Source organism: Ursus arctos, unplaced genomic scaffold (assembly GCF_023065955.2).
Source record: "Ursus arctos isolate Adak ecotype North America unplaced genomic scaffold, UrsArc2.0 scaffold_1, whole genome shotgun sequence".
Lineage (NCBI taxonomy): Eukaryota > Metazoa > Chordata > Mammalia > Carnivora > Ursidae > Ursus > Ursus arctos.
Genome location: NW_026622763.1, coordinates 34058845 through 34086448, shown reverse-complemented (window position 1 = coordinate 34086448; position 27604 = coordinate 34058845). Strand labels below are relative to the sequence as shown.

At 39.9% G+C, this 27604-nt stretch overlaps 1 protein-coding gene across 50 annotated transcripts in view; it reads left to right on the top strand.

Annotated features, from left to right (window-relative positions):
- Positions 1 to 27604, top strand: part of NEB (nebulin) — a 232153-nt gene that overhangs the window by 199732 nt on the left and 4817 nt on the right. For 10 of the 50 annotated variants that reach the window (XM_057317597.1, XM_057317600.1, XM_057317623.1 and 7 more), the window contains 26 exons: positions 1757 to 1867; positions 2569 to 2673; positions 3213 to 3317; positions 4704 to 4808; positions 6198 to 6308; positions 6792 to 6902; positions 7452 to 7565; positions 8276 to 8380; positions 11347 to 11451; positions 11979 to 12083; positions 12732 to 12824; positions 13883 to 13975; positions 15406 to 15498; positions 16005 to 16097; positions 17076 to 17168; positions 18151 to 18243; positions 19226 to 19318; positions 21018 to 21110; positions 22042 to 22134; positions 22700 to 22792; positions 24121 to 24213; positions 24510 to 24602; positions 24932 to 25024; positions 26226 to 26333; positions 26440 to 26623; positions 26936 to 27028. In XM_057317597.1, coding sequence (XP_057173580.1) covers positions 1757 to 1867; positions 2569 to 2673; positions 3213 to 3317; positions 4704 to 4808; positions 6198 to 6308; positions 6792 to 6902; positions 7452 to 7565; positions 8276 to 8380; positions 11347 to 11451; positions 11979 to 12083; positions 12732 to 12824; positions 13883 to 13975; positions 15406 to 15498; positions 16005 to 16097; positions 17076 to 17168; positions 18151 to 18243; positions 19226 to 19318; positions 21018 to 21110; positions 22042 to 22134; positions 22700 to 22792; positions 24121 to 24213; positions 24510 to 24602; positions 24932 to 25024; positions 26226 to 26333; positions 26440 to 26623; positions 26936 to 27028 — 2671 coding nt within the window. The remainder of the gene's footprint in view (positions 1 to 1756; positions 1868 to 2568; positions 2674 to 3212; positions 3318 to 4703; positions 4809 to 6197; positions 6309 to 6791; positions 6903 to 7451; positions 7566 to 8275; positions 8381 to 11346; positions 11452 to 11978; positions 12084 to 12731; positions 12825 to 13882; positions 13976 to 15405; positions 15499 to 16004; positions 16098 to 17075; positions 17169 to 18150; positions 18244 to 19225; positions 19319 to 21017; positions 21111 to 22041; positions 22135 to 22699; positions 22793 to 24120; positions 24214 to 24509; positions 24603 to 24931; positions 25025 to 26225; positions 26334 to 26439; positions 26624 to 26935; positions 27029 to 27604) is intronic. The other 40 variants (XM_057317636.1, XM_057317602.1, XM_057317640.1 and 37 more) reach the window with 15 other exon arrangements.

Here is a 27604-nt window from a genome sequence, read left to right as displayed (position 1 = left end):
TGGAACAAAAACATCAGCTTGTGAGGTCCTACTGGCACCTCTCCTCGGTAGTAAGATTACATCCCAAGGGTGGGATTCATACTTGAGTCATCTGTGGGAATTTAACAGGCAAGAGTCATGAAATTCGAACTTCTAAAACCCAACCAGATGCAGTCACCTTTATTCTTCCATTCAGCATCCATATATCGCATGACTGGGCTAAGAACTGGGGGGGTGAACAGATGTCATCAGTCCTTATGTCCATGGATAAATAATTACAATTTTGGGTGATGTGTAATCAAGGTATATCCAGGGTGCTGAGGGGAAATGTCTCGTTCTGTCGAATTTTCCCGTAAATCACCTTCTGTAGCCATTTTACCTAGGCATGACAACTCTCTTTCTTTCATTCAACTCAGTCACATTTATTGAGCAAGTCTACTCTGTCTTCCTACTCCAAGTGGCATGTTCTAGACGGAGGGGATGGGCCTGCACAGAAGTAAATCCTTCAACAAAGTTCTATAGCATTCTACACGTTCCAACACAAAATCAACAGAAAAGAGTGTAACTTGGTCAGTCCCCTGACCAAAGTTAAGAAAGCAGATGAGAAAAATGGAAAGAGATGTCGGCTTGCTGGTGTCAGTCCCTCATCCCTGATGAGTGCATTAGTTTTCTTCAAATGCCCCATCACAGAGGCATTGCAAGATGCAGCCCTGTGCCTTTGCTCTCTCTTTTGGCCTTTGAGGTATTCTTCCCAAGTATCAGCCGGGCAGTGAAGTCAGGATGGGGGAGGCCCCCACATCAGAAAGCCCCCGTGGGCCCAGGGCCATACTGAGAAGTTACAAACGCTGAGAAAAACCTTCCACAGAAAGTAATCCCAGATTCCTTCTCCACATTTGAGATTTCACATAGGATTAGAAATGCGAGCCTCTTGATTTTCAAAAACAGCAAAGTCTTCAAAATTTCAACATCAAAATCATTTCTTTGTTTTTACCTTGATGTTGGCACAACCTTGGAAATTTTTTTAAAAACGTATTAAAATTTGGAACAGCTATTAGTAGAGTAAGCTGGTATTTATGCTAATTTTTTAAATTGAAGTTAGCCCTTTGTATAGTCTGACTTTCATTTATCCTAAAAGTATACTTAATCTTATTTTTGTCATTATTGTAAAACGTCTTACTCCTTCTAGCCTAAATCATATTGGAGGCCTTGCCCCCCACACTCTGTTCTTTTTTTACTCAGAAATTATGCCATTGTTTGCTAAGTTTTTAAAAATCAAAATGATTTGGCCAAAGTACCATTTTAAAATTACAAAAAATTCTCCTAATTTAACAGGTTCCTTATGTCTCACTCTTCTGAACCATATACAATCCCTCTTTGAACTCCTTACAGTAGACCTGAAATGCTTTTGGTTTCACTGGTTACTAGGGTCAGAGCTCCAAATCAAATTCATTAGGTCACTGAATGTAGCTTGAAGCCTTTAGCTTTTTTCCACTTACTTTTGCTCTGTATTAAAAAGAGGTGATTATCTTTCTTACTTCTGGATAATATAAAATGAGCAAGGCAAATACTATAGCTCTCCGTCTTACCCTTGACTGCCTGTTGCCCCAACGCAGCTATTGGTTGTGCTCTTTACTCTTAAAAGCGTCCTAATGCAGATAGTAAGTTATATGATCACTTTACATATAACACATTCTTCTGTATTTATAGTTCCTCCATTTCTTAGTTTTCGAATTAAGTGATGTTTGAAAATAATTTGGAATTTTGCATTTGCTATTAGGTTAAATACCGAGAAAATTTCAACAAAGAGAAGGGCAAAACACCGCAATTCAATCCAAAAGACAGCCAGCTCTACAAAGTCATGAAAGATGCTAACAATCTCGCAAGTGAGGTATGTTTGTTTGTTTAATTGTGGCAAAATATATAACATGAAATTTGTCATTTTTAACTGCCATTTTTTAACTGTATGATTGGGGGCACCTGGCTGGCTCAAAAGAGCGTACGACTGTTGATCTCAGCCTTGTAAGTTCGAGCGCCACGGGTGTAGAGATTGCTTAAAAAAATAAGTAAATAAATAAAATGTACAGTTGAGTGGCATTGATTACATTCACGGTGTTGTCTAGCTACAACCATTATCTCCGTCACCCCAAACAGTACAACCATTAAGCCATAACTCCATTCCTCTCTCCCCCCAGCCTCTGGTAACCTCTGTAATCTATTTTCTGTCCCTATGATTTGCCTACGAAAGAATCTTATATAAGTGGAATCCTACAATATTTGCCCTTTTTCGTCTGGCTTACTCCGCTTAGCATCATGTTCTCAAGGTCCATGCATGTCATAACGTTTGTCAGAACTGCGTTTCTTCTAATGGCCAAGTCCTATGCCATTGTGTGTGTGCACCACATTTTACTTCTCCTTTTGTTGACGGACACTTGAGTTGTTTCCACTTTTTAGCTACTGTGAACGAGATGTGTGGATTTTCATCACCATCTCCAGAATTTGTTTCTGGATGGGATATCTTACCATGGCTTCCATTAGTACCGTCTTCCAGTTCCTATTTATGTGATTTCGTTTTTCCCCCTTCACATGCAGGTGAAATATAAGGCCGACCTAAAGAAACTTCACAAGCCTGTGACTGACATGAAGGAATCTCTGATAATGAATCATGTGCTGAATACAAGCCACCTTGCCAGTTCTGTAAGCTCCGTCATTTGCTACAGACACAGCAGCTTTCGCACATGTGCAGCTGAACTCCTTTGCTGAGCTCACATACATGTCCTTGTCTGCTCCCGGGACACTAGATTTATTAGAAAGCTCTTTTGTGTAACTGCATCCTTCCAAATTACAACACTAGTCTGTCAACTCTCCACGGATTGTGACACCTCTCAGAATGTAAAAAAGCTTTTATTCTTAGACTAAACATTTTATTTTCTAATTAAGCACTTCCCTCCTTCTAAGGACATCGAATCATGGTTTGGAATAGTTCCTTTCATTTTTCACTTTTCAAACCTCCTTTGAATACGCCGTATAACCTAAGCGTTGACCGTCTGTATTAACTGGGCAGGACTGGACGTGGGTCTTCCACCTTTGACGTGTTTTCGTAACCCCCCACTTAGTGTTTGCTGCTCTTAGTTTGGTCTTGACGAGGATGCTGTGTAAATGTCTAACCTAAAGAGGAAAAACAGAAATGCTGAGCAGCTTTTCCATCTGTGTGTCTCTTGCCCTCTTCCCCTCAGTACCAGTACAAGAAGAACTATGAGAAGAGTAAAGGCCACTACCACACAATTCCTGATAATCTGGAGCAGCTTCATCTCAAGGAGGCCACAGAGTTACAGAGTATAGTAAGTCAGTCAAGACTTTTCTCTCACGCACATTCAGCTGCAAGGTCAAACATGTCCATGAGTTCACCTCAGAATGGTAGTTATAGTTTTAGTAACCGTTGCTGGAGGAAAAGGTCGAAAGATATAAGGGAGCTTGGAATTTAGCACCATTTTGAAACAAAATTTTATGCTATAAATAACAGCATCAACGTGTATTGGAGAAATAGTGCCTATACACACAATGTGTGTTATTCAGATCACTGACAGGGCCTGGAAACGTAAAGATGATGTTCTGAGGGAGACAAACCCCTTACAGTAACCCCAATGTGCCCTCATGGGTCTGCACCCCCACTTAGGAAACCTTGCAATGGTGACAGCCTTTGGAGGGTTTTTGAGCAGAAAAGTAACACAATTGGACCCACCGTTGAAGTATCTGTGGGTATTTAAGGAATTGAAAATTTGTGAAATAATTAAGATCCTCAAAAGAAAGCACTCAGAGAAGGAGTTTGCTATCACATGACTTCCTGTATCACAAATCCAGAATTATTTAGGACCCTGTTGGGCATAACTGAGAGGGCGAAATGATTAGAAGTGTCTTCATGTCATCTGTGAAGGAGCCTAGGCCTCCAGGTTTCTATTTTCAGCGAGAATGCTGACAGTGAGCGTTGCATGAAGAGGCTGTGTGAACAAGGGCCTCTGCCTCTCTGACTTTCCATTCCCGAATATCTGCGGGCTGCCCCCACTCCTAATCACATGTCCGCGTCCTCCTTTGGATTGGGCCAGTGTATTTGTAGTGATGAGGACATTGTGTTTGTAAAGTAGCACTGGGGCTCTTTTGAGAATGTCAGATTTATTAGTAAGTCAGTCGACATGTAAAGTAGTTCTCATTTTTATATGAACATATATTGGCTGCATTGAAAAAGTGACCAATTATGACCTATGACCAGTACAATAACTGTACTGACGTATAAAGAAAGTTGTATCGAGACCCCAGGTCTCTGATAAAAGTCCTCATGAAAGAAAAACTGGAGCTATTTCTTGGAAACATTGGCAGATGCTGTGGTTACAGTGTTCACATCTACACCTATCAGATCTTGGCCGACCTTCTCTGATGGGGGACTTGCCCCATGCATTTCCTTGTCTTGGCCTTTCTCTCAGCTGATCCTTCTGCAGTGAGTCTTTTGTTTCCTTGAATTGAACACAAATCCTGACTCTGCCTTGCCGACAGCAAGGGTGGTTTCTCCCAGGCAACAGCAAAAAGGTACTAGATCTGAAACACAAGAACCTGTTTTGAATGGCAATGAGATGCCACCCATGTGGACTCATGTATGAATTAAAAAGAGATTGTCCCTACCCTTGTCTCTGGGAATTGACCAGAGGAGATCTAATAAGGCTTTTCGTCACTAGGTGAAATACAAAGAAAAGTATGAAAAGGAGCGAGGAAAGCCCATGCTGGACTTTGAAACACCAACGTACATCACTGCCAAAGAGTCTCAGCAAATGCAAAGTGGGGTAAGTCCTACAAAATGCACCACACAACAAACACACCATCAGGCTGTTAAAGACAAACTCTGCCCACACGTGTCTCCAGCCTTCTGTTATCCAAAAGTTGTGCCCGTGATGGAACTTTTTATCATGTGGTCACTAAAATGTTTCCATCTCAGAAATCTTACGGTTCACTTGCACTAAATGTTCTGAACGGTAAATACTTAATATGTATGTTTTCTTTCAACTCTCATTTTCATAGCATTAGAACATAGCAAATTATTCTTAACTCTGAAACAAATTATATTGAATATAATATGAATTTTTCTTCGATAAATGAAAAGTTCCCTCTGTACAGACCCACCATTGGCTTTGGATTGCTCTTAATTGGAAGCCCCAGGCCAAACAGAAGAATAATGATCAAGATGTCTATCAAAACATCAGATGTCAAGATGCCATTTTTCCTAAAAAAAATTGTTTTTTCCTTTTTAACGAACAGAGAAGAGTGGCATCTTATTTTGAATTTTAGGAAGTCTGTGTTCATTGGGAAACAGACTTATTTTGGGCTTTTACGGTTCCCCCATGGGGCATAGCACCAACTGTAAGGACAGAGGGTTGATGAGGTAGCACTTCGCGGAGCTTTCTGTTGTGTAGACGGCCAAACAATCACAAGTGTAACATAGCCTCATACAGTTGGCAAATCTGGGTGAGGGGCTGTGGACGTTCCTTGTGCTAGTCTTGCAATTTTTCTGTAAATTTAAAATTCTATCAAAATTAGAAATTATAAAAATGGAACTCCAGCATTTATTCCAAGTCTCCCGATGAGACAGCCTAGTCTGGGGATTGGAGAGGAGACGGGGGAGCTTGTGACTCTCTCAATGGAGGACAAAATCTTAGGATTTCTCTGTGTCTCATTGTCCACCTTATCTATGCAGAGATTAAAAATAATAAGTCTTGATTATGGAAAAGGCCAGATTTGCATTTCATGCCTTCAAGCTCTTCTTCCTCTGCGTTGTTATTTTCCCCTTACTTACTTTTAGTTCAGAAGTAAAATCTTGTTGCCTCAGGAGAGATTACAGTGGGTTCAGAGTCTCGGCGGCACACGTGTCCTTCCGCTGTCCTTCCCTGCTGCAAGGCAGACCGCCGGGCAGCCCCAGTTACAGTGTCGGACATATGAATGAGGAGCCCAAAAAAGGCTTCTCAAATTCTGAGTCTCTTTGAGGCTGTTTATTGTAGACAAAATATTTCCAGAACAGTCAGACACCTTTCAAATGTGTGACCTTCACAAAACTATAAACCAGTTAAGGGCTCATACACGAAAGGACAATGTTGTAATTTTTTCTTCTTCCTAGGTTTGAGAAATAAGTTGTAATAAAGATTCTGTTTTTAATTTGTGTTTCCTCCTACTCACATTAGAAAGAATATAGGAAAGAGTATGAAGAGTCCATTAAAGGCAGAAACCTGACAGGCCTGGAGGTCACGCCAGCTTTATTACATGTCAAATATGCAACCAAAATAGCCAGCGAGGTAGTGCCCACATGGTCTTTGCTTTCCCTCTTGATCCCAATAATTGCACTAATGACACTCGTCGGTGTGTTCCTCCTACCACTTTCATCACCATCTAACTTTTGTGGGTTTCAAGTTGGGTTCACATGTGTTTGCTATTACCACCTAATCTCTGTCTTTTTTTTTTATGTAATCAACATTTTATTTTTTTTTAATTATGTTAGTCTCTTACCCACGTTAATTCTTCGCATTTTTTATTTGAATACCTAATAAAATGTGCTTACCTTAGCATCCTGTTAATGTCTAGATTCTTATTTGATATTTAATTTAACTGATGAAGCTTAAAACGCTGCCTTTATCATATCTTTAATCACTAAACTGTAACTACTTAAAATTGGAAGGGGTTTTTCTTTGTCTTTGTTTGCTTGTTTGTTTTGTCTCTTCACCTAAGAGGAACGATCCAGGTTTTCTTGTCAGTGGTGTTGCTTTTATTTTGTGATATAGAAAGAATACAGGAAAGATCTAGAGGAAAGCATCCGTGGGAAGGGTCTCAGTGAAATGGAAGACACGCCCGACATGCTAAGAGCAAAGAACGCCACTCAAATCCTCAACGAGGTAGGCCCACAGCGTCCTCTCCTCCCTAGCCAAGTTACAGAAAAAAGAGAAGAGAGAGAAAGAGAGGGTTGACTTTCAAATTCCATATCCAACATGGTTATTAACTGTTAAGTGAAGTATATCTCAGTTTCCGATGAGCTGGTATTACAGCTTGTGTCCAGCGGCTGTCGTAATCTGTTACTTATCTAATGGTATCTCTGATTAACTACGGTCCATTTGGCGTGCTCATTTAAATTCAAACACTACACTGCAGTGTTAACACCTAAGTTTAGTACTAGTTACACAGCAAACCAGATTAAAAATGTCCTTTTTACTTTGCTTTTCTAAGTAGAGAATGCTAAAAGTGTTCAAAAGGAAGCCTTACTTGTGGACACGAGTAGAACAGTTTCCTAAAACAGGTTTCTGTGGCCCCCACTGCACCCGGCCACAGGGGATAGCAAAGGTGCACATGAGCGACCGAAGTGGTATAGCCTGTGGCTTTCCAGTCACTCTGTACATTGACTACCTAGCCGTGGAAGTTAGGTAACTCTTCTTTTAATGCTACTGCAGAAAGAATATAAGAGAGACTTGGAGCTGGAAGTCAAAGGAAGAGGCCTGAATGCCATGGCCAATGAAACTCCCGACTTCATGAGGGCCAAGAATGCTACTGATATTGCCAGTCAGGTCAGTGTTACTATTCCATGTCAACCTAAGGGGGAAAAAGTGATTACAAGGACACGGTGTTGTCCTTCTATTATCTTACTTGGTTGATTAACAGTCACATGTCTATAGTGGCATTTTTAAATATCTGCCTGATGGAATCCATTCTGATAGAAAAAGAAGAGACCCTATGTCAGGGCTTCTTTCCATCTGTGTTTCTGAGTCTATAGCCACAGAAGACATTCAGAGCTAAGGGTAGAAGTTGGGGAGCTTGAAGCTAGGACAGATTCGGACATCCTGGTCTTGTTTCTTCGTCAATACCCTCCCCCCCCATTTCGGCACCAAGAATTCCTTGCTTAGAACATTTTGGAAGTTCTTTCTTTTCTTAAATCACCTTAATTTAAAAGGTAGTTTTTAACATCCCACATTGTCTTTTGCTTATTTGTCTTGCTCCTAGCTCTTACATCTGTAAACAATCTATACCTTACTATGTGTTGATTATCTCACTCCTTTCCCAGCCCCTGGGCATAGTAAGTCTTTCAACAACTAGGACTCAACCTTTCTGAATCTCACTCTTCCGGAGAAAGCTATAAACACAAAAGGAAAAAATATATGTTGAGTCTCAAATGAATGAATCCTTTTGGAAAAGAAATATTGACCACCTTGTAATCAAATGAAATCAACAAATATGCACACTGTAAACATTTACCCAAGTGTTGGGTGTTCCTTTGCAGATTAAGTATAAGCAATTAGCAGAAATGGAAAAAGCCAATTTCACTTCTGTGGTTGATACTCCTGAGATCATTCATGCCCAGCAAGTCAAGAACCTTTCAAGCCAGGTAAGGACATTCATTGCAATATCACTCATAGACCCCAATCGTGAAGTCTTTCCATTAATACCCAAGTAGGCTCCTTCAAATCACAGTATTGCCCAGTAAAAGAGAAGGGATTAATCTGTGATGCAAGTTTGAGTCAGAGGTGAGATTTCTGTATCAGAATTAAGATAGATCATATGAGGGAACTTTAAGGTACTGAAGAACTCTTACATGGTAACATCCATGTTAATGAATCAGTATTTTAACCTGTAAAATCTATAACGTGGACGTAAAAATGTATGTGTGACTCTGGAAGGAACAAAGTAGACAGTCCATATCTGGATTATCAGGCTCCTTAACCAGATTGACCTGTGTCATCCACAGCAACCACGAGATCTCACCCTGCTGCCTCCGTGAGGGATAACTGGGCAATGAAGGAAAGCACGATGCCCTTCATACAGCGGAATGTACCCTTGTCTGTTTTGATCTGCAGTGATATCAGAGATCTGCAGTTTGTTTAAGCGGCTCCAAACTGTCTTTTAGGCAGTGAGTTATGACCCGCCCAGGCTGCGCTTTATAAAACCTGGGAGCGTAGTTTTCCTGGCCCCACCCTGGAATTTTGAAGCTAGTAAGCCTGATGTAGGCCCTGGAAATCTGTTTTTGTTTGTTTGCTTCTTTGTTTTTGTTTTTTTTAATCTTGACAGGTGATCTCTCAATGGCCAGTTGCGTCAGGGGAATCATGGATTTAAATCCTTCATTAGCAACGTATGATTTTATATCATAAAATTAGACATGAGAAAGTATCACCAGAGAATGGTTTATTTAAGAAATAGCTATATTCAAAGGAGAGAAATGAACATTTTTGGGGGGAGGGGGGTTGCGGAGCATCTTATTACCAAAATTATCTGGGTCCCAACTACCATGTTGTGTTCATTGAAGGAGGTCAACATTCTTGAGGCTGTGAGAGGCCTGCCAGCCATGTTACCTTGAGCCTTTTCCCATTGCTAATCTTTACGGAAAACCCCAGAGCAAAGGCCTGTTCGAAGAATTTAAGCCACTCACTCTGTTCTCTTGGAGCTTTCCCCAGCCTAGTTCCTCAAGGCCTAAGACATGGCCAGGCAGGGTTCTTCCTTTCCAGTTTAGATTAGTATTTACCTTTGAGTAGTGTAGTGGTGCTGGTGCTTTCTACAAAATTAATTCTTGGTTTACAGTGAAAATATGTATTTTATAACTTCTAAGCCTCATACTGAGGTTAATGCAAGCAGTGCAAACGGACCTAAAATTCAGGATAATATACTAAATATTCCCTAATGCCTTTCCTCTCAGAACACCCCCAAGCTCCAAGTACAAGTTAACCACTCCTCTCATGACTAGCACTAGCACGGCAAACCAGTTAAGGCAGCTTTTGCTTAATCTTAAGAAAATAAAAGGAGAAGAAAAGAGAAGGAGGACTAGTCTTACCCTTTCTCAGGGCAGTGAGACCTGTTTGCCTTACATTTGCATAACTAGGAGGAGTCATCCAGGTGACTTTTTCCTGAACAAGGAAGGCGGTGAACTGCTCTTTCCTTCCAGAAATCTTTGTTTTAACTGGCTTCCAGTTCAAAATCTAGGCTAAAATCTCTTATTGGTTGAAAGGGCTTCTTTGTTGCCTTTGAGGAGATTAAATCTTTCGATGCATAAATGTAATTAATAATTTGTGTGTAATACCATTCAGATGAGATATAGAAAGAATAGTTTTATCCCCTTGCACAAGTAGCTAGCCTTTCCTCAGCCCTCTACACCCAAACTTCCCTGAAAAGTGGGAAAAACTGGAGCTAAATAAAGCTGGAGAGGAAAGTGAAAGGACTCAGCAACAAGCAACAGAAGAGAAATCTGGCCCTAAGGCAGAGTAACTGTTCTGCCGCGGAGATTCCTGGAAGTGAACCAGCTCAGTGGGGGGACTGAGGGCAGGTGTCAGGCGGGAGAGCAGACCTCTGTGCACAGTCTTCAGCCAAACGCTAGGCAGTGTGGTGCATGAAAGGAGTGTCTCTCAATGGGATGGGGGCTCCAAATGTGGGACCATGATCAGGTGGAGGCTGGTGGCACGGGTGGTGAAAGAATTCACCTGAGGCAGAAGGAAGGAGGTAGAAGTTTACTGCGTACCCCCGGTGGTGGGGGGGGCAGGAGAGCAGAGAGGCAGTCTGCTGGGAGGTAGTGGGTGGGGGCTGCTTTTAAAGGGGGGAGGTAAGAGGGTATGGCGACGTATGGAATTCTCCCTGTTTGGTAACTGTGCCTCATTGTAGGTAATCCACTGGTCAGTTAGGGCTTATGGATATTTTGAGGTGGGTTGCCTCGTGGGCTTTTCTACTTTCCATCGCTCAAGGCTGTTTGCCTGCAAGGGGCCTCTGCGGGCAGGGGCAGGAAAGCCCAAGAACGATGCTGGCCGGTGCAGAGCCGTGGCCGGTCAGTGGGTCATAATGGTGGCCCCAGGTCTGTGGGAGCCTCCAGTGCCGCAGAATCAGAGCCACATTCCGCAGGTGCCTGCTGGTCCCACCTGCGACCACACCTGTTCAGAGCTCAGCAAAAATCTCCTTGTCACCAGCCCAGGCCGGCTTTACAGAGGCCTGCTGATGGCTCTTAAGCCTCCGCTTTTCTCTCCCCGCCTGTTGTCTGGCTCCTCGCTAAATGGCTCCATCCAGTTCACAGTGGGCACCCATCGCCAGGAGCTGGTTGTGTGTCACATTCCTCTGTGTGGACCAGCCAGCAAGGGCCTCCTGCTGCTGTCTTTGCCATGACAGTGGGTTTTATTCAATGCCCATGCTCAGCTCTCCCAGAAGGCGAATGCATGTCACTCACTGACCATGCATGCTTTAGACCTCCCCAACATCCATGAACAGTCCTAAAACTACAAAGGACTTTTCCTTCTGCTGAGCAGGATTGGCAGTTGTAGGGCCCATTGGCCCAGATCCCTGTGGAATTCACCATCCTTATTTCTTGGAATCTATTCTCAGAAAAAGTACAAGGAAGATGCAGAGAAATGCATGTCCTATTATGAGACTGTTTTGGACACCCCAGAGATACAGAGAGTCCGGGAGAACCAAAAGAACTTCAGCCTTGTAAGTTTGTATTGACTCCAAGACGCAGCCCCCTGATACCTGGGATAAGGTGGGCGCGGTGGTTGCCCCTGGGCGTACACAGTGGGCCTCCCCTCTGCCGTGGGGCTGTGGAGCAGCCCGACACAACTCCCACCTGGGGCCCAGGAAACATGTGCTCCGTGATATTCCCCAAATCATAGTGTGAAAGACCCACTGCTTCTTTGTTAGTGGCTTTTTGTCACAGTATGTGAACTATCTCCGTCTTCCATCGGTGGTGACATCTGTCTTTTCAAAATTAATTCAGGAAGGGACGCATTTTTTTTTTAAATCTAACTTGACACATCCATTTTTAGGGTTTTTAAATTTTTTTTTTTTTTTCAAAATTCTTATTAAAGAATTTCCCGTCAGCTATCAGACCATGATTGTTGTGGCATAGACATTTGGTTTTTGTTTTAGTTTGGATTTTACTTCCCTTACACAATAGAGATAGTTGAAACTATATTTTAAAATGTTGAAATCTTAACAAGATGTTTACTCTTTCTTCATAGCTCCAGTACCAATGTGACCTTAAAAACAGTAAAGGAAAAATTACAGTTGTTCAAGACACGCCAGAAATACTGCGTGTTAAAGAAAATCAAAAGAATTTCAGCTCGGTATATTTACTATTTTTTTCCATTGAATGCTAACCTAATAATTCCATTTTCCTCTTTAAAAATATGCCAGCCTCATGTTGATTCAGACAATTCACATCTAACCTCCCCAGTTAATACTAGCAGTTATTTGTTAAAATTTCCCATACTTTGCTCTAAAAACCTCACTCCAGAGACCATTTGAAATAACACGTTAAATCTGCTAACAAAGTAACTTCTCTTTCTTCTTAATTCTTTTAATCCCAGAGCAGTAACATGTGCTGTCTTGCTCCATGAGGATGGATTTCTTTTTGACATTGTGATTTCTTTTACTATCCTTCCCCAGAATAACTGACTTCCCACTTCTTTAATGGATTTTGTGTTTCGTATGGAAGGGGTCTTTTCAAATCAACATTTTCCTGGTTTTTCTGATCCTGTATTAATACACTACAATAATCTTAAAAGAAATATCAAGATCTGGAAAGTTGTCTGTGTTGTACATTCGGCTGGAGTTACTGATGCTGACGTGGAAGACGTCAGATCCTCCGGCACACGGCTAAGAACATTCTCTAGTGTCTTTTGTTTTCACAGAAGCCGTATTTCCTAGTCTTCCGGGAATTGCTGGCCTTTCTTTTCTTCTGTGTAATGTTGTCCTGATTCTGAATGCCCCAGGTTTTATATAAAGAGGATGTCTCACCTGGAACGGCGATCGGAAAGACCCCTGAGATGAAGAGAGTGAAGGAAACACAGGACCACATTAGCTCGGTAAAGTTGCCCCCCACCCCCACCTGCAGCCCCCCACCCCCGCCTCCCTGCCCCAAGGACTCATCCGATACATTTCCTGCCTGCCTTTGATCATTTACTTTGAAGGCTGAGCTGCGCTCAATCAACTTTTGTCGCCAGAAGCCGCTGAAGCTGCTGAAGGAGGTGCCCGTGGTGAGGGCCCTCCCACAGTCAGTGCAGCGAGCGGGAGGGGAGGTTACCTGTGGGAAACCGAGAGGCTGGTGTCAGAGCAAACCCAGAGCTGGACAGTGGTTAAAGCTGTAAAACAGATTTTATGCAGGACTGTTGCAATAGGGGAAAGAGATCTCAGTATAGAACTGGGCTCAATTCCAAACATTGCAAGGAAAAGGATTTATAATCGGGGTGGGAGCAGGGTGGATAAGGAGGCAGGGGGAGGATAAAAGATCAGAGCAAATGTCAGGGGTAAGGGGGGTTCTGGCTGAACCTACCTAACATGATTCTCGCTGGCAGTAGGCCAGGTTGACCAGACATTGCCTGGTGGGGCTGGTGGGTAAGAAATTTGGTCAGATATCATGGGTGAGGACATACCAAAGGTGGAGGGATTCTGGCTAAACTGACTTAGCGGGATTCTTGCTAAAATCAGGTGATACAAAGATAGAAGTCCGAAAGTCGAGGCCTAGTCGGGAAGAAGATTCAGAGGACCCTGGATGAAGTTTAGTCAAGGAGAGACTCCTTGTCACTTGTAAGAAAATAGAATATGTTAAAGTTGAAAATTCAGCCTTCCTGGATATTTGTTGTGAATGTGTCTGTCCTAGCCAAGCGAACTGTTGGGGATAGAAACATGAGTGCACGGGACAGGTAGAGGGCTACAGTCTGAGTATGGCCTCCGCCTCCTCCCCACCCCAAACAGACAGGCGAGAGACCAAGAGTCCTTGCCCGTGGCATGGTTCTCCAACCCAGTGTCGGAATGGAGCCCCGTGCACACTAAGTATAGAGTTCCTATTATTTAAATTGTGACTTTACAAACTGCAGGGCTACTAACCAAACATATGCACATGTTCCCGTTTTTATATCTGCAGGTGAAGTATAAGGAAGCCATTGGACAAGGAACTCCAATCCCTGACCTGCCTGAAGTAAAACGAGTCAAGGAGACACAGAAGCACATTAGCTCGGTAATGGCCCGTGTGCTCAGCATGCATTTGTGCAACCAGCCACCTCCCAATAGCCCCCTGGCTCTCTGTCATCCCTCCTTCCCAGGCCTTGGGAATGGTGTGAACCTCCCTCCTCCCTAGATAAGAAACCTCTGTCTTCACACCATCAGGGAGCAGAAGGGACTTGGCTTCTTGATTAATGATCATGCCTGCAGTTTCTAGAGTAAAATGTGCCAACAGTAGTAATAAGGTTAGCGGAATGATCTCCAGTTAAAAGATATAAACATAGAGAAACACAAAATATTATATATTATATATATTATCATATCTTAGATAATTGGTATATACATTTTAATTTTATATAATGTACATAATTATATATGATATACATATACAGAACTTATATTCTGGCTTCCTTGTGGTACAAATTTCATTTAGAGTTTTGTGTCCACAAATCAAGAAAACTCCTTTAGTCACTTTTGATGGCAACTTCCTTTCTTTCTCGGATTTTGGGGTTTTTTTTCTGTTATCCGTGATTGGTTCTGCTGCCTTGCTGGGTAAAGAAACACAACTTTGTACTAAAACAGTAGATTTTTAAAGATCCCTAAAAGTTTCGCAGCAAAACAAAGATATCACCATCAGTTTGTCAGTGATTTTGGGAATTAATCTGTGACTTAAACCCCCTGCGTTGTTCATGGTGCTCCCACCCCCTGCTCAAGTACACCATTAAATCCATTTATTTAAAAAGCATTCATTCATTCCTTTAGGCTGATGATTCTTAACATTAAAAGGGAAGAAGGAAAAGAAGGGGCCAGAGGTTCAGGAGGTTCTTTACTCTCTTCATTAAAATGTATAGACCTTTGATACAACCCCTAAAAAAATAGGGACCTTCCCTCAGTTTGAAAAACACTAGTTTACATGATCCAACAACCATCAGTAGAAATTTCAAGGAAAGATGCTCTTTCTGAAAAATATACTTTTAAGTCTCCTCATATATTAAGAGTACCTACGGACTAGGGTACCCCTAGGAATTTTCAGTAGAAAATACAAAACAAAATTCCCAACCCTGAAGGAATAGAGTATCACATGATTAGAAAATTTTAAACCAAGTAACCTATTTATTAAAAACAAGTCTACTGTGGAGCTACTAATACTAAATGTTATGAAATGGTTAGATTTTTCTCATTGTTGAATGTATTACTTTTGAATGCATTTTAGGAATGGTCTAAGTGTTGACCATAGAAAGTGCATAATTTAGTACCAAGTGTTCAAGGGTAGTGAGGTTACTTTTGAAGAGAGAACATAAATATTTGTGGAATTTCTTCTCATTCTTCCCTCAGTGTCCTACTTGAAAGCTAGATTGTCTTTAGGAGTTTCCACCACAGATGCAGCTGTAATCCAAGACGGTCTGGTCATTTCCCCTTTATGGCTATTCTCATTATTTTCTACAGGTTATGTACAAAGAAAACTTGGGAACAGGCATTCCAACCCCTGTCACTCCAGAGATTGAGAGAGTCAAACGCAATCAAGAGAACTTTAGCTCGGTATTTACAAATTTATCAAATAAGAAACTCTGTTTCCCCACTTAACTCTACTAGGATAACCCATTATCCTTTTTTAAAAAGTAACCTCTTAACAATCCTGTGTGTGTGTGTGTGCGTGCGTGCGTTGGGGGGGTGTTATTATCTGACCAAAACCATCTGGACTTATAGAGTGACTTGCTTTTCTGGTGGTACTTTAACATTTTTAGCAACTGACAAGTGTGAACGCTTAGATCTGAAATACTGTAAGTAGAATTAACAGAAGATTCCTCATCATTGTACTCATTTCCTATAACTCAATGCTTTGTGTTGTACTTTTTTATCCCCAGAATTAGCATGGTAGAATTCATCATTAAAGTTGTGAAGAAAAAGTAAACACATTATCCTTACTAAATATTACTCACTAAAAGACTCCCTCTTCACACAAACTACCTGCCCCTAATTTTCTCCCTTCCTTAATCTTTGTGCCTGTTTTGAATGTCTTCTGGGTACTTTCTTGTATCTCACAGGTTTTGTACAAAGAAAATTTGGGGAAAGGAACCCCAACACCTATCACTCCAGAGATGGAGAGAGTCAAACGCAATCAAGAGAACTTTAGCTCGGTATTTCTTAGGGGGCAAAAATAAAATCCCTTAATTCTTATTTAAAATAATATTTTTAACATGTTACAAACATATGATTTTTCTTCCTGTAAAATTACTAAATTCATATAATGAAAGTAATGATACCAAATATTACCTCAGTTTTCAACCCAAATCTAATTTAGTATTTACTTGAGTTCTGGTGTGAAATTTTAACTGTGTTTTCCCTAAAACATAACAACAGATCCCTTTCCTTAAAAACCCATAATATTCAGTGTTTTTTCCCCCCCTTAAACCCTCCTTTTAATAACAACAGGTGTTTCTAACTGGTGTGACACAAGTCAACAGTAAAAGTCTAACATCCCTTCAAAAGGTCAATGTTAACTAGAATTTTCTTTGTGTTTACTCTGGCTCTGTTTGATGTATTTTTTGTGTTTGTAGCTTTTTGTAAAAGAATGTGATTCTTAAATATTTTCATTCAAGAGATGGCAGAGCAATTTACCATGAAGTCAGAAATGTGGCTCAGCTATTTTTTGTATGCCATGTAAGCTATAGATGAGCTTCCTTTGGAATAGTTTAAGGATCACTGAAAGCTAATATTTATTTAGCTTTTAATATCTATTAACATTTATCCCCCAAACCTCTCTTTCTCTGGTTCCCTAATTAGGGTTTCCAACAACTCATTATGGATATTAATTGCAATTAACTTGAACACTGTTTGCTAAGGCCTCATCCTCTGTCTCCGAGCGAGGTCACCTGTATTAGTGTAAGTGACTCCTGCCGGTAGCCTGGCAGCTGTGCGTTTATTAATGCCACTCAGAGACAGCGCACTGGGCGGGACTGAACTTCTAAGGTGGTCAGTTGTTCTATTTCTTGAAGTTGTTTAGGCCTATTTTATGCCATTATGAAAACAAAAAATACTTTCAGGGACTGTTTTGAAGATCAAGTTACCTAAAAGATGGGTCAAAGCTGATGCGATTGTTGGTTTTGTGCACACAGATTTTGTACAAAGAGAACTTGAGCAAGGGGACCCCCATTCCCGTGACTCCTGAGATGGAGCGAGTCAAACGCAATCAAGAGAACTTTAGCTCGGTATTTCTTAGGGGGCAAAAATAAAATCCCTTAATTCATATTTAAAATAATACTTTTAACATGTTACAAACATATGATTTTTCTTCCTGTAAAATTACTAAATTCATATAATGAAAGTAATGATACCAAATATTACCTCAGTTTTCAACCCAAATCTAATTTAGTATTTACTTGAGTTCTGGTGTGAAATTTTAACTGTGTTTTCCCTAGAACATAACGACAGATCCCTTTCCTTAAAAACCCATAATATTCAGTGTTTTTTCCCCCCCTTAAACCCTCCTTTTAATAACAACAGGTGTTTCTAACTGGTGTGACACAAGTCAACAGTAAAAGTCTAACATCCCTTCAAAAGGTCAATTTAACTAGAATTTTCTTTGTGCTTACTCTGGCTCTGTTTGATGTATTTTTTGTGTTTGTAGCTTTTTGTAAAAGAATGTGATTCTTAAATATTTTCATTCAAGAGATGGCAGAGCAATTTACCATGAAGTCAGAAATGTGGCTCAGCTATTTTTTGTATGCCATGTAAGCTATAGATGAGCTTCCTTTGGAATAGTTTAAGGATCATTGAAAGCTAATATTTATTTAGCTTTTAATATCTATTAACATTTATTTTATCCCCCAAACCTCTCTTTCTCTGGTTCCCTAATTAGGGTTTCCAACAACTCATTATGGATATTAATTGCAATTAACTTGAACACTGTTTGCTAAGGCCTCATCCTCTGTCTCCGAGAGAGGTCACCTGTATTAGTGTAAGTGACTCCTGCCGGTAGCCTGGCAGCTGTGCGTTTATTAATGCCACTCAGAGACAGCGCACTGGGCGGGACTGAACTTCTAAGGTGGTCAGTTGTTCTATTTCTTGAAGTTGTTTAGGCCTATTTTATGCCATTATGAAAACAAAAAATACTTTCAGGGACTGTTTTGAAGATCAAGTTACCTAAAAGATGGGTCAAAGCTGATGCGATTGTTGGTTTTGTGCACACAGATTTTGTACAAAGAGAACTTGAGCAAGGGGACCCCCATTCCCGTGACTCCTGAGATGGAGCGAGTCAAACGCAATCAAGAGAACTTTAGCTCGGTATTTCTTAGGGGGCAAAAATAAAATCCCTTAATTCATATTTAAAATAATACTTTTAACATGTTACAAACATATGATTTTTCTTCCTGTAAAATTACTAAATTCATATAATGAAAGTAATGATACCAAATATTACCTCAGTTTTCAACCCAAATCTAATTTAGTATTTACTTGAGTTCTGGTGTGAAATTTTAACTGTGTTTTCCCTAGAACATAACGACAGATCCCTTTCCTTAAAAACCCATAATATTCAGTGTTTTTTCCCCCCCTTAAACCCTCCTTTTAATAACAACAGGTGTTTCTAACTGGTGTGACACAAGTCAACAGTAAAAGTCTAACATCCCTTCAAAAGGTCAATTTAACTAGAATTTTCTTTGTGCTTACTCTGGCTCTGTTTGGTGTATTTTTTGTGTTTGTAGCTTTTTGTAAAAGAATGTGATTCTTAAATATTTTCATTCAAGAGATGGCAGAGCAATTTACCATGAAGTCAGAAATGTGGCTCAGCTATTTTTTGTATGCCATGTAAGCTATAGATGAGCTTCCTTTGGAATAGTTTAAGGATCATTGAAAGCTAATATTTATTTAGCTTTTAATATCTATTAACATTTATTTTATCCCCCAAACCTCTCTTTCTCTGGTTCCCTAATTAGGGTTTCCAACAACTCATTATGGATATTAATTGCAATTAACTTGAACACTGTTTGCTAAGGCCTCATCCTCTGTCTCCGAGAGAGGTCACCTGTATTAGTGTAAGTGACTCCTGCCGGTAGCCTGGCAGCTGTGCGTTTATTAATGCCACTCAGAGACAGCGCACTGGGCGGGACTGAACTTCTAAGGTGGTCAGTTGTTCTATTTCTTGAAGTTGTTTAGGCCTATTTTATGCCATTATGAAAACAAAAAATACTTTCAGGGACTGTTTTGAAGATCAAGTTACCTAAAAGATGGGTCAAAGCTGATGCGATTGTTGGTTTTGTGCACACAGATTTTGTACAAAGAGAACTTGAGCAAGGGGACCCCCATTCCCGTGACTCCTGAGATGGAGCGAGTCAAACGCAATCAAGAGAACTTTAGCTCGGTATTCAGGAGAAAGCTCCTTTAATTCAAAATATAAAAAATAATCATTTTCTAAAAAACAAACTTCTATTAGTCCCTTTAAAATAATCAATTTAACATTTTTAAAATTTCATAAACTGAAGTCTGTTTTCCACGTCTTTTACTTACCATTTGATTCTAACATTTTATACATTCCATAATAGTCCCTTAAAACTTTTAATTGGTTCCTTTCCTTCTCTTTTCAACTTTTATGTTGCTGCTGGGACTTTTGAAGTTCATTGATGTCCAAAAAACCCAAACGCTATAGCTATCATTTGCTCGAGACTCTTTATTTAAGATGCTTCTGAGTTAGCGTTGCTCAAAGACACAGTACTTGAGGCCACATGTAGAAATAGTAGCTCTTGTTTGGGAACGGTGGTTGCCTTAACCTAGGCCCTAGCTGGATAAAGACAGGACAGAAAAAGAAAGCTCAGTGTCAGAACCCAAAGCAGCCTTATCTTGATACTTGTGCTAATAAACAAGCCATTCCATGACTAGAAATCCTTCTGATTTCTTTTAAATACACAAATCAGATCATAAATTTATATTTAATGCTTTTTATTTCATTAATATTGCAGAAAAATTCTAGAATAGTCTGTGAAACTTCTGTATAAGGATCTTAAGAGTTATTTGCCTGAGATAGAAAATCAAACGTTAATAGGAAAATTTAGCTGGAATTTTTTTTGGGGGGGGGAAGGGTAGAACAGGTTTGATCCAAAATGGTTTTTAATTGTGAGTTCAAATACTTTGAAAAAGTTTGATTTTTCATAATTAGATCAGTAACTTTCTTTGGTCCCACTGTCTTTTGGTTTTGTTTTCCCTTAATTACTATTCACTAACAACCTTTCAACTTTGTTAAATTGTCAATGTAAATTAATATCACTTTTTGGAATGTTCACTGTTTTCCCTGTGGGATGATGGTGGTGGTGGTGGTGGTGGTGGTGGTGGTGGTGATTTCTTCTTTTGGAAGAATTAAGGTATGCATTAATTTTCAAAATTGTATTTTAATTATTCTAAATTAGAGTAAGTATATTGTTATTTAGATCTGAGATCTTAATGATCCCAATGATCCTGGACAATTGTTTTTTTCCTAAGTAACCACTTGTATTCATTGTTACACAAATTTCATTTAGGCAAAATTGTCCAGTGGTACACAGAGTTTTTAAGATTCTATGGGAAATAAATAGTACTGTGTATTAAAACATTAACTTCCAGACTTGGCCACCTCCACAACTTGAGTTTACTCAACAAAGACCAGTTTTGCTATACTGCATAGATTTGGCCTGGGGTTTTAAATACCTGTTATTCTGCAAAACAGATGTTCTATGGAGGGAAAATAAGTATTTGCCAATCTAATTAAAAGATAATTTTTCTATTGTACACTAAGCACTTTAGTGCTCTTATAAAATTATTTGTAATTTTTTCCTTAATTCCCAACACAGAAAACAAACCTTCAATATAACATGAGTTAATAGTGAGGTGAATATCAGATACACTGGCACTGTACTTAAGGCAATAGAGCTTATTCTCCTCCCGATTTGTGTTTGAAGAGACAGGTCGACTTGGTGAATTTGTCTTTTCTGTTTGATGTCTGTAGTCTCATACTAGGGGCCCTACAGGATAGATGAAAGGGCTGTTTTGACTGCTCTTGTTTTTTCTGGATGCTTTCTTGTGTTGTACAGGTGTTGTATAAAGAAAACCTCGGGAAAGGGATCCCAATTCCCATCACTCCAGAGATGGAGAGAGTCAAACACAATCAAGAAAACTTTAGTTCGGTATTTAAAAGAAAAAAAAAATCCCTTTAACTATTTTTAAACCAAAAATTAATGGCTATATTTTAAATCTAATCAGCTTATCCCAATAAAAACTCTGACATGTCTTGTTCACAACTTAATGCTGCCATCTCCTGTGACTCCGTTTCCCCATTTTGGTTAAACATTAATACCATCATTTGACTTTAAAAAGAGAAAAGTGTTCAGTATATATCCTAGCCTTTAAAAACATAACCTCAGTGTCTAAGCACCCACATTTATCCTGCTTTGGCAAATTTGATCTGGACGTAAAGCTTACAAACATGTATTGAGCGAAGATCGGAGTACTGGCCTCACTTCCTGTTCTAACCTTCTCTGTCCCTACTGGTATTCGTATAGATACTGTCAAGTTTCTTTTTTTAGCATTTTGTCATTGCTCTCCATTTGCTTTAAAAATAGTTAATTCTTCCCAATATGTTCACCCAAACTAAATACTTGGACTTCTTTTGAAAGTCAACAAAAGAAGGTTTGTGCACATGTATCTTTATATATACAATGTTTATAAAAACCCAAATATCCTTATGTGGTTTATTAATAACATTTCCAAACCAAAAATAACTTCCTTGGTTCTCCTTTTGTCTCTTACTTTCTCTTCCTCATAACAAACTGGCAGGGACTAATTGTTCTTTTTCATGGTGCACTGTTGCTCGGCGCTGCAGAGATTAATTCAAACAACAAAAGTAACAAAACTTTCCTTTCCTGTCTCTTAGTTTTCTGCCGCTCTTTCCTGCATTCCCTTACTTATGACTTTATGCTCCTACAGGTTGGATTAGAAACTTCTGGTATTTCCCTTCCGCTTACCTATTCTCTTCCTCTTTGCCCTTCTTCTCCCCACTTCTCCACAAAAGGGGAAAGTGGTTGATCGTTCTTTTTGTTCTGGATGCTTATCATACAGGTGCTATACAAGGAAAACCTGGGGACAGGAATTCCAATCTCCATCACTCCTGAGATGCAGAGAGTCAAACACAATCAAGAAAACCTTAGCTCGGTATTTTGGAAAGAAAGGGAAAAGAAGATGCCACTTAACCTCATAATTATATAACACTTAACATTTATTCGTTTTTAAAACCCACTACCCTTCGTTTCTAATATATCTCACTTAGCAAAAGGACAATACTTTCTGCATTTTTATGTTACTACTATGGATTCAACTTTTTAGAACATTTTAGTTCTGATATTGATTCCATTTGGTATTTTTAAATATATTTTTTAAATTTGCTTGGATAACAACAAAACTGAGTTCTAACATCTCAAACCCCCATGTAATTGTTGGGAGGCACTGTACTCATAGAAATGACAAAATAACATGAATAACTGACAGCCTTTCCCCAGCAGCTCCTAAGGTCCTTGCTACCTAGAGACTCTGCTTCCCCAGCCCAACTATGGCCGCCATTAAAGTAGTTTGTGGCAGCTTGCCAACCTGTAACTCCTGGCTCCCTGGACTACTGTGTCATTTGGTAACAAGGAAGTTGAACTCACACTTAAAATCTTACAACAAATGTAATGTTACTTACGTTTTTTTTTTTTTTTCTGAATGCTTTCTCATTACACAGGTGTTGTACAAAGAAAATATGGGCAAGGGAACCCCTATACCTGTCACTCCAGAGATGGAGAGAGTCAAACACAATCAAGAAAATATTAGCTCGGTACTTTTGCAAGAAAACAAAAAGCTACTTCTTTAATGATTTAAAATAATACTTATTAATCCTACTTTTAAAAACCAACTTAAATTTTGTGAATTTTGTTGATCCCATTTATCCTTCTCTCCTAGAAGGCTACTCTTAGCTTTAACCCCATAATAACAAGATTGCTTTAATCTATAAAGTTCTAATATCAGGAAGTAACAGATTTTCCAATAAAATGTCCATTCACTCATCTGTCCCTGAACTTACTATCTACTATCCTCAAGGTCTCTTTGTTTTACATACTCCTGAAATTTGGGGGGTGGCATGGTAGGTATGAGAGATCTTTCCGGAAAACGAGTTATTTTCTCTGTTTTTGTACCTATGACTTTAGGTTCTAATTTACCCTGTCAGATTTAGACAAAGAGACCTTGGGAAAAATAACCCCTGAGCCTCTCCTCCAAGGATAATGACATTTCTATTCCATCTTGTATTTTAAAAAAAAATTTTTTTTTAACTTTTTTTTTTTTTTTAGTTTGCTTGGATTAACAACAAAATCAAGTTCTAACAATCTCAAATCTCCCATGTGATTGGAGTCAGACTGCTGGGTCCAGCCGCGCCCCCCCCCCTTTCCTATTATGTACATCTGGGGTGGGGGCCAGAAAATTTGCAATTCTATCAAGTGCTCAGGTGATGCTGACCTTGCTATTCAGGGACCCCACTTTAAGAACTACATTCTTCTTGAATGCCATTTTCCAAACTTCCCATGTCCCCATGACTGACACTGAAGGGAGACACTTGAGGTAAAGGATTTATCATGTCGCTAGTGATTTCATTGCTGAAAGCGCTTTCCTTTAGTGATAAGTTGGGTGAACTAAAGCAGGAGGCAGAGCACAGATGACTGCAGGGGGGAAAAAAGGAGGAATCCTTGTTTGTGGGCCCACAATTTACGGATGTGTCTATATGAGTTTAAGTGCTGCCATACAGGGAGCAGCCCCACCTTCTCGGTGTCAGTCAAGTGCATTTCTCCTAAGTCCCGTTAAGATGATCTGTCTGGTGCTTGAAATGCATAGATGAGCAGTAAAATGAAGGCCGTCTCTCATCCCTTTTGGGCACCTGCAAGTTCTGTCTTGCAGTCTGCCAGGATTTCAGGGCACAGTCCTACCCTGGATATGTGTGTCTTGCTGTAACTACACTCAACTTTGTTTGGAAACACACTCCTTTCCACCTAACCTTATTGCCCAAATGGTTTGGCACCCTGAGCCTCATAACAAATTATCTATTCTGTTTAATCTTTTGGTAACTGTAATCTTTTTTCTTTTTGCCTCTTTGGATCCATTGGACTTGCATAGGTTTTGTACAAAGAAAATGTGGGGAAAGCCACCCCAACCCCTGTCACGCCAGAGATGCAGAGAGTCAAACGCAATCAAGAGAACATTAGCTCGGTATTGTCTTGAGAAATGCAAGTGCTTTTAATTTTGCAAAGTAACCCCTGCAGTTTGGCCTGCTCCTAACTCCATCCCAGGTTAAAAAAAAAGCAAAATGCCAGTTTTTTAGAATCTCCTGTAAATGATACATGCTACTTACTATTGCCATTAACTGTTTTTAAGCTTTCTTCTTCAGAGCTGTTCTCACTTATGTAACAGATTAAACATGGAGTTTTCTCCCCCAAATTGCATTATGTTTAATAGCCTGAATATTGCCTCTTCGTGATTTTCGGGTCCAACTTTGTATCTCACAGGTGTTATACAAAGAGAACCTGGGGAAAGCGACCCCTACACCCTTTACTCCTGAGATGGAAAGAGTCAAACGCAATCAAGAAAACTTTAGCTCGGTATTTTGGAGAGGAAAAAAGAAATTGTTACACTTTTAATAAGCCTGGCAAATATGGTTATGTCACTAATTTATCTCACAGTTTCCCCAAAACTTTGGTTTATTTTTTGAAATTCTTTACCCACTTGAAAACAACAAAACCCCACCAGCTCAACCTGATTTAATTCTTTCCTCACCTTGTGCTTTATACAATAACATTTTAATGGCTTTATCTTCCTGACGTGTTTCTTACAGAGTGTGATATAATCGAGCTGTAACAGCAGCTAGATGATGGTTTTCAGAACTGGTTTTCTGCTCTCTGATGTCTGGATGCTCTCTTGGCTCCTCTAGGTATTATACAAAGAGAATATGAGAAAAGCAACTCCGACACCTGTCACTCCAGAGATGGAGCGAGCTAAGCGCAACCAAGAAAACATTAGCTCGGTATTGTCTAGGATTAAACACAGTAGTGCAACGACTTGGAAAATAACATTTTAACATCATATAAACACGCCTTTCTCATTCAACTGGAAAGCACACTAAAATGAAAAAAATTGCAACATCTTGAAAAATAACATTTTAACACCATAAAAATGTGCACCTTATTCAACTGAAAATTTACATTAAAATTAACACAACTGTGCTTTTAAATTCCAAATGATCATACTAAGAAATAACAATTGCCAATGTTTTCTCTTCCTTTTATTTTACGGGGGGGGGGGAGGAGTAGTCTTACATAACTAACTGTAACAAATTGACTTCCTAACATCCTGAATGTTCTGCTTTCCTTTATTAAGGTACTCTATGAAACAGGTAATACTCTGAGACGGATGTCTTCTTTGGCTTTGATATTTTAGGTTTTTCATGTCTGGAGGACTTTGATTTCTGTATTAACATTGGTTTATGAAATCTGCGCATAAACCTATGACAATGATCACTTGATGAAAAGGATAGTTGTTTGGAACATCCGGCTGGCTCAGAAGAGCATGAGACTCTTGACCTCAGGGTCGTGAGCTGAAGCACCATGCTGGGGGTAGAGATTACTTAAAAAAATTTAAAAGAATAGTTGTTTTGAATGTCAGAATCCCATCTAGTGCCAAATACCATCCAATCTGCTGGTGCTGCAATTCCTAGCAAATTCCGGAGACCACTTTCTTCCTATCCTCTCTGAAATTCTGTCTTGTCTCCTTTGAAAATTAAAGTTGCATTTTCAAAGTCAAAACATGTCCTTTCTCTCCTGATAAGAGCCCTGCCCATTGGTCCTCATGCTTATCTGTCCTGCTGTTATTAAGAATATCACTGGGTCCTTTCACATGACTCAAACTTCCTTCCCCAGCTACTTTTTTTTTTTTTTTTAAAGATTTTATTTATTTATTCAACAGAGACAGCCAGCGAGAGAGGGAACACAAACAGGGGGAGTGGGAGAGGAAGAAGCAGGCTCATAGCGGAAGAGCCTGATGTGGGGCTCGATCCCAGAACACTGAGATCACGCCCTGAGCCGAAGGCAGACGCTTAACCGCTGTGCCACCCAGGCGCCCCAATCCCCAGCTACTTTTTATCTCCATGTGTTGGAAAAGTTTTTGAGGCTTCAGAATTAGAACACTACCATGACCTGTAACTTAATTCATTGTGTCTCCTCTTTCAGGTTCTTTACTCTGATAGCTTCCGGAAACAAATACAAGGCAAAGCTGCCTATGTCTTGGACACTCCAGAGATGAGACGGGTGCGGGAGACCCAACGCCACATCTCAACGGTGAGTCAGAAATTCTTAAGGACTGATGGGCCAGTCTGCTGAATCATGTGGAAAAGGAAATGATCACATCATCATATTTTCACAAAATCAATTCATGAAATTTCAGGTGAAATATCATGAAGACTTTGAGAAACACAAGGGTTGCTTCACACCAGTGGTGACAGACCCTATCACTGAACGAGTAAAGAAGAACACACAGGACTTCAGTGACATTAACTACCGAGGTATTCAGAGAAAAGTGGTAGAAATGGAACAAAAACGGAATGACCAGGATCAGGAGACCATTACAGGTATATAAGCCCGGGGCGGGAATCAACTCTAACAACTCTAAGGGGATAGAAGAACAAGTGGCATTACCCATAGGAAGCTAAAGGATAGAGTACTTCAGCCTGTGTTTTCACCAGCTGTGAAAGAAAACCATTGTTTCACAGCTTGCAAAGCTGGTATCTTTCCTACCTTATGCTTTGTTCTCCTCTGAGAAGTCATGACCAGAATTAAGCTAAATTAGTGTTAGTCCTCCTGTGGTTAAGTTCATGCCTTGCTTTCCAAGCTATTAGGAGTCCTCCGAGAACATCTGCTCTGATCCTTGATCTCACTTGCAGGTTTTCGTGTCTGGCGTACTAATCCTGGCTCAGTGTTTGACTATGATCCAGCAGAAGACAACATTCAGTCACGAAGCTTACACATGGTTAATGGTATGTTAGAGCTTACAACATGAAGGTCACCATTTACTGGGCTAGGGTCAATGACCTCTAGGAAACTAGAGTTTTCAGTGTTGAGATGTCCTTCGGCATAAATCACCTTGCTGACTAGTGGGATGGTATCATTTTCGAGGCAAATTTAAGTCAGGGAAAGACTGTCTCACTGCCTCTGTGTAAATCTTCTCCAAGCCCCATTATTACCATTTTGTTTCTAAAGAAGAAAAAGTAGACATCTTTCTACTGGAGAAATAAGAAAGAAAAAAAAACCATAAGCAAAGGGAAGAGAATGAATTTACCTTTGGCAACTTTCCAAATACTCTTATGTCATCAAGGAAGGCTGTTAAAACAAGCCACATGCATTTATGCCTTCTGTTCACGTTAAAATGTAGTCTGTCCTTAAAGGATTTACACTCTAGTCTGCTGATGGAGAGAAGGAAATCAGTGGTTACACCCTGACGTGTAGTTTTAAAGGCCTGCACACAAATTGTGGGAACTCAGGTAATGGACATTTAAATAAATTTGGAAGTAAGGGAGGACTTTCTGGAGAAGTTGAAGGTGGAATCTGAATGT